The following is a 4797-nucleotide window of genomic DNA, read 5'->3' as shown; positions in this document are numbered from 1 at the left end:
TCTTTAGTCAAATACGTCTTAATGAATTTAAATTTAACTTGGGCTCAATGGAATAAATAGTCAATATTGTTGTGTTATGATTTTATTTGATCTCACTCCATGCTTGGTAGATTTAGAATTAAGACGGATCTAGGCTGGTTTAATTATCCCTTTAAATAGGCTATATTCCACATGAGTACCATGAGCAATACCATGGGTTGTTGTAAACCTAGAATTCTAAAACTACTCGACCAAGTCAAGTTTATCTTAACTACCCAATAAAAATTAATGAAAAAAATAATAAATTGGAATTTTTATTTTAAGAAAAAGTTAATTTTGTTTCTATTTCAAATTTACCTTAACTACCCAACAAAAAATGACCCAAAAAAAAGATAATATCATAAAAAATTTATTTTAAAACTGCATTATTTTTATTTTATTTTATTTTGATTGAGTCAAAATGCTTACCTAACATTAGAAGATGGAACAACATCTTTTCCATATTAACCTAAAAAACCTCTAAAAAATAAATTTATTAAAAATATATATTTTTAATAAATAAAATAATATATTTTATTTCTAATTACTTCTAATAAAAAAAATTTAACCAAAAAAATTCTCTTATGGATAAAACTTTATTTAATCCATTAAAACCTAAAATACAAAAACTTCTAATAATATTAATATAAAACAAATATATATATATATATATATATATATATATATATATATATATATATATATATTTCAAAAATTAATAATATATTAAAATTGATTTTCAGGATTCTACTAAACTCGAATCTATCAGGCACATCCTTAGACATTCTGGATTATTTAGCCTCGAATATAGTAGAGGGTGGTGTTGACTCTCCTTGAAACTTTCAGAGTACTGAACTTATTTATATATTAAAATACAATAAATTATATTTTAGATATCGAGAAAAAATACAATTTTATGAAAAGTTTATAAACCAAATTTAAAAAACAAAGCATAAACAAACATATAATAGATGAAGATGAATGAGACTGCGCCATCACAGCAACCTAACCACGTGAAACATTTTCATGCAGAGAATTTTGGAATGGTCGCACACAAAGTGGGTGAACCGGAAGAGCTGTGTATATGAAAGGCCTCCGAGTCTTGAATCATAAGAAAACATTAAAATTACTTCAGCCTCACCTTCGTTCTGCAACTGTAACATGCAAAGTCGCAAATAGTAGTTGTATTCAGATGCCTTGAAATTTTGTGTGCTCATGCAGCTTAATTAACATATTTAAGTTTCTAACTTCACACACAAAACACATATATAGAATCAACGTAAACTAACGGCGACTAAGGGTTTCCATGCAGAAAAATGCTCAAATGTTCAACTTTTAATACTAGTTCAGTTTATGCTATTAAAAAAAATGACTTCTATGCTATTAACATTAGTTCAGTCTCACCTTCCTTTTGGCGACTGCAACATGTAAAGCTGCATATAACACCTTCCTTGTGGCAACTGCAACATGTAAAGCTGCATATAACAGTGTTATTCAGATACATCATGCATTGAAATTATGTGTCTCTTTCACTAATAGTGCAAGGAATTACAACTCTAAAGTTTCTAACTTCACCACCCGCCATATTTATTAGTTATGGAATCAAAATTATCTAACTACGTCAAAGTGTTTGCATGTAGCGAATGGTTAGCCTTTCTTAAACAGGCCCATGGTGGAGTGAACTGTAACACCTTCTTAAATCCAAAAACCTCGTTATTGCGGACATTATCAAAGTCAGATTGAAGGCTGCCTTCTTAAATGCAAGAGCTTCTTTTTTGTAGACATTATTGAAAGCAGATTGAAGACCGGCCGCTCCTCCGCAAAATCTGTAGACAAATTATACAAACACGAAAGAGAGAAGATCGAGTCTTTGAAAGGACAAATTACCTCTGTGTTCTTTATCGTCCATGGCTACAGCATTCCTGCTAAGAATTTTTCAAGCATGGCAGCTTTGTTGCGGTTTCTTATAGGTTTTATGTGTTATTTGACAGGGAAAGTTTGCATCGGCCCCACTACCACTTACTACTGAGATTTTGCCACGAACGTGACAGCCATGACATCAAACCTGTTTTCATAATACCAGATATTGTGAGTACTTACATTTTCTTTGTCTGCAAGAAATATAATATATTGCATCATATTGGTTAACAGGGCGAGCGTTTTCCCAGTAGGGTTTAGATTAGCGAGCAGTTTTCCTCCTTTTAATTTTGGCCCCCATGGAGACAAAAAGTCATATTTGTGGAAACTGTGAGAATGCAAATTCACCTTCCGTTTGCGCAGCTTGTGTGAATTACAATTTAAACGAGAAGTATAAGCTTCTCAATGCCCTGAAACACCATCGCGATTCCTTACATAAAAGGTTGGATGAGAAGCTTATGGCTAACAGCCAAGCAGTTCACCAGCAGCGGTCAATATTAACTAGTGCTAACAAGATTGATCAGCTAAAAGAGATACTTCGTCTCAACGAGAATCAACTTTGTGAAGAAAAGTCTGATCTAGAGGCGAAAAGAAAAGAATTAAATACCAAGCTCAACTCACTAGCTGAAGCCTCTGCTGTGTTAAAGGAGAACAAAACGAAACAGTTGAAGTTGCATTCGGAGCTAATTTGCGCCAAAAACTCGGTCCTCACTGGACTTCAGGCAGAGCTTCTGCAAAATCAATCTGTTGCAATAAAACAAGTTTGCAAGATTTTCCCACTTGATCGTGTACACAAACGTAATGATGGGAGAAACAGAGACGAAAGGTCTGGCAGGGATTATTGTTATGACCAAATTTGCAATGTTTCTTTGCCTCGAGGTCTTAATCCATATTCTGTTACACCACGAGAACTTGCAGTATCAATGGGGTATATGGTGCAGCTTTTGAATCTTGTAGCCCGGTACCTATATGCCCCGTTGCTTCTTGAATCTGGGTTTGCAGGTTCATGTTCCCGTGTATGGCAAAGAAGTTCGTATTCAGATTCTCGGAGGAAGCGGGGGTATTCTCTTTTCTTTCCAAGCCAAAACAACTGTATCCGTCATGCGAGTAAAGAGTGTTCATCAAGTGTTTTGGATGTTGCATCTGTATTGAACTTTGACCTGAAGAAAGTTATGGGTGAGGACGTGCAGAAAGGGATACATCTTTTAAAAAAAGCTGTGGCGTGTGTGACGACCTATTATTTCAATTTATTTTCGATTCCTCTGCCTACTGACATCTCCACTTTCGATGCATTTCGAAAGATTTTGAAATTTATCTCTTCCATAGATAAAGATGCTGCTACTTTTATAGAAGAAACAAAGTTCAGGTGTAGTCGAAGAGAGGGTGTACTACTTGAGTCATCAGATCCTGGAATATCATCAAGGCGCTTACAGGAGAGCCAACAGTCTAAAGATCAACTGTCGTTGGTTGTAGGCAGGGGAGATGGGTCAAGTTGGTTCACAAATACTAATTTACTTTACAACAATGAAACGCCAGATATGAGAAGATCAAAAGATGATGGATGGGAAGTTGTTGAACATCCGCAGCTACCGCCTGAATATTCAGAAGAAAATGTCGAACCACGGTAGCGTAATGCTCCTGGAACCATTACAGAGGTAGTGAACCATCATGCAGTCGATTACTCAACGTCTGTAGTTATATTACATAATAGTCACCCAACGTCTGTAGTTAGAATAGGTTTCTTTTAAAGTGGAAGCAGACGTGAATATGTTGAACTTACTGTTATTTTATTTTGCTTTAAATGTTTAGGTGGGTTTGTAATTTGGTTTTTTGCATTTGATTTATAAACTTTTTACCTTCAGATTATTTTAATTAGTTTTTTCGTTAAAATTAATTATTTAAAAAAAATAAACTCTTATGTTATATTATATTACAGTTGATTATGTAATTACAGACAGTTTTTTTTGACGTGTCAAAAAGATATAATTTTTACCTAATTAGATATATTTTTTTCCTCAAATGAGTCTATTCTAAATGTGATTGCTAAATTGGATAAATCGACACTTTTAATTAAAAATCTTGACTGAAAGATCAGAATACTTCACAGTTTGATCTCTTATTTGACTTGTAGTTAATGCTCAAATTTATATGAGAGAATATACTTGTATGAAATAATATATTTATATACATAATTTATTTGATTTATATGAAATAATATATTTAGATACCAAAGCTATTTGATTTATTATTTTGTTTGAGTCAACATTTTTTATTAGTTAAAATCTATAATATATTTTGAAAAGCTATATATCATAAAATTATGGGCTTTAATTCTATTAGGTATGTTGATCCAAAAATAGAAGCATAACCATGTTACAAATATGTAATTAGATAATCATAATTAAATAATCTAAAAATAAATAAATTCTAGAACCTAAAAATACCTAATTTTCATTAGCAATCAAGAGGAAGGGCCAAGGTTGGGCACCTTTCCCATTGTCGGGAGACGGAGAAGGATGTAAAGCATCATGGACATCAGCGTCCATATACTTTCTTATGCATTCCAATCGTGCTAAGCTTTCCTAGATATTTTTTCATCTATATGCAATGAAGCCATCTTGCACATAATACGCCACTAGTTCTACTAGAGCTCATTCATAAAATCGATGACCTCATTCTTGTCTTCATGCCTAACCTATTCCAAGAGCACTAAAATCTCTTGAAGCTGTTCCTCCAAAGAATTGAATCGCAGAGGCATCTCAATTCTACCAGGTGAGTGCATAGTGGATTGATTAACCTCCTCCCCCATGTCATGATTCACTCCATGATGAACGACCTCATGGCCTCGTGGACCCATGCTTC

The 4797-nt window shown here is 33.5% G+C and overlaps 1 protein-coding gene across 1 annotated transcript; it reads left to right on the top strand.

Annotated features, from left to right (window-relative positions):
- Positions 1-2234: 2234 nt before the first annotated feature.
- LOC149209538 (uncharacterized) lies at positions 2235-3563 on the top strand. Its single transcript, XM_089398657.1, has one exon. It carries the CDS (start codon positions 2235-2237, stop codon positions 3561-3563), a length of 1329 nt encoding a protein of 442 aa, XP_089254783.1.
- Positions 3564-4797: the final 1234 nt, after the last annotated feature.

The sequence above is a fragment of the Pinus tabuliformis genome, chromosome 1_2 (assembly GCF_031772625.1).
Source record: "Pinus tabuliformis cultivar Carrire ecotype Pingquan chromosome 1_2, CPIR1, whole genome shotgun sequence".
Taxonomy (NCBI): Eukaryota; Viridiplantae; Streptophyta; class Pinopsida; order Pinales; family Pinaceae; genus Pinus; species Pinus tabuliformis.
Note: the sequence above shows the minus strand (reverse complement) of the source record. Positions and strands in the feature narration are given on the sequence as shown.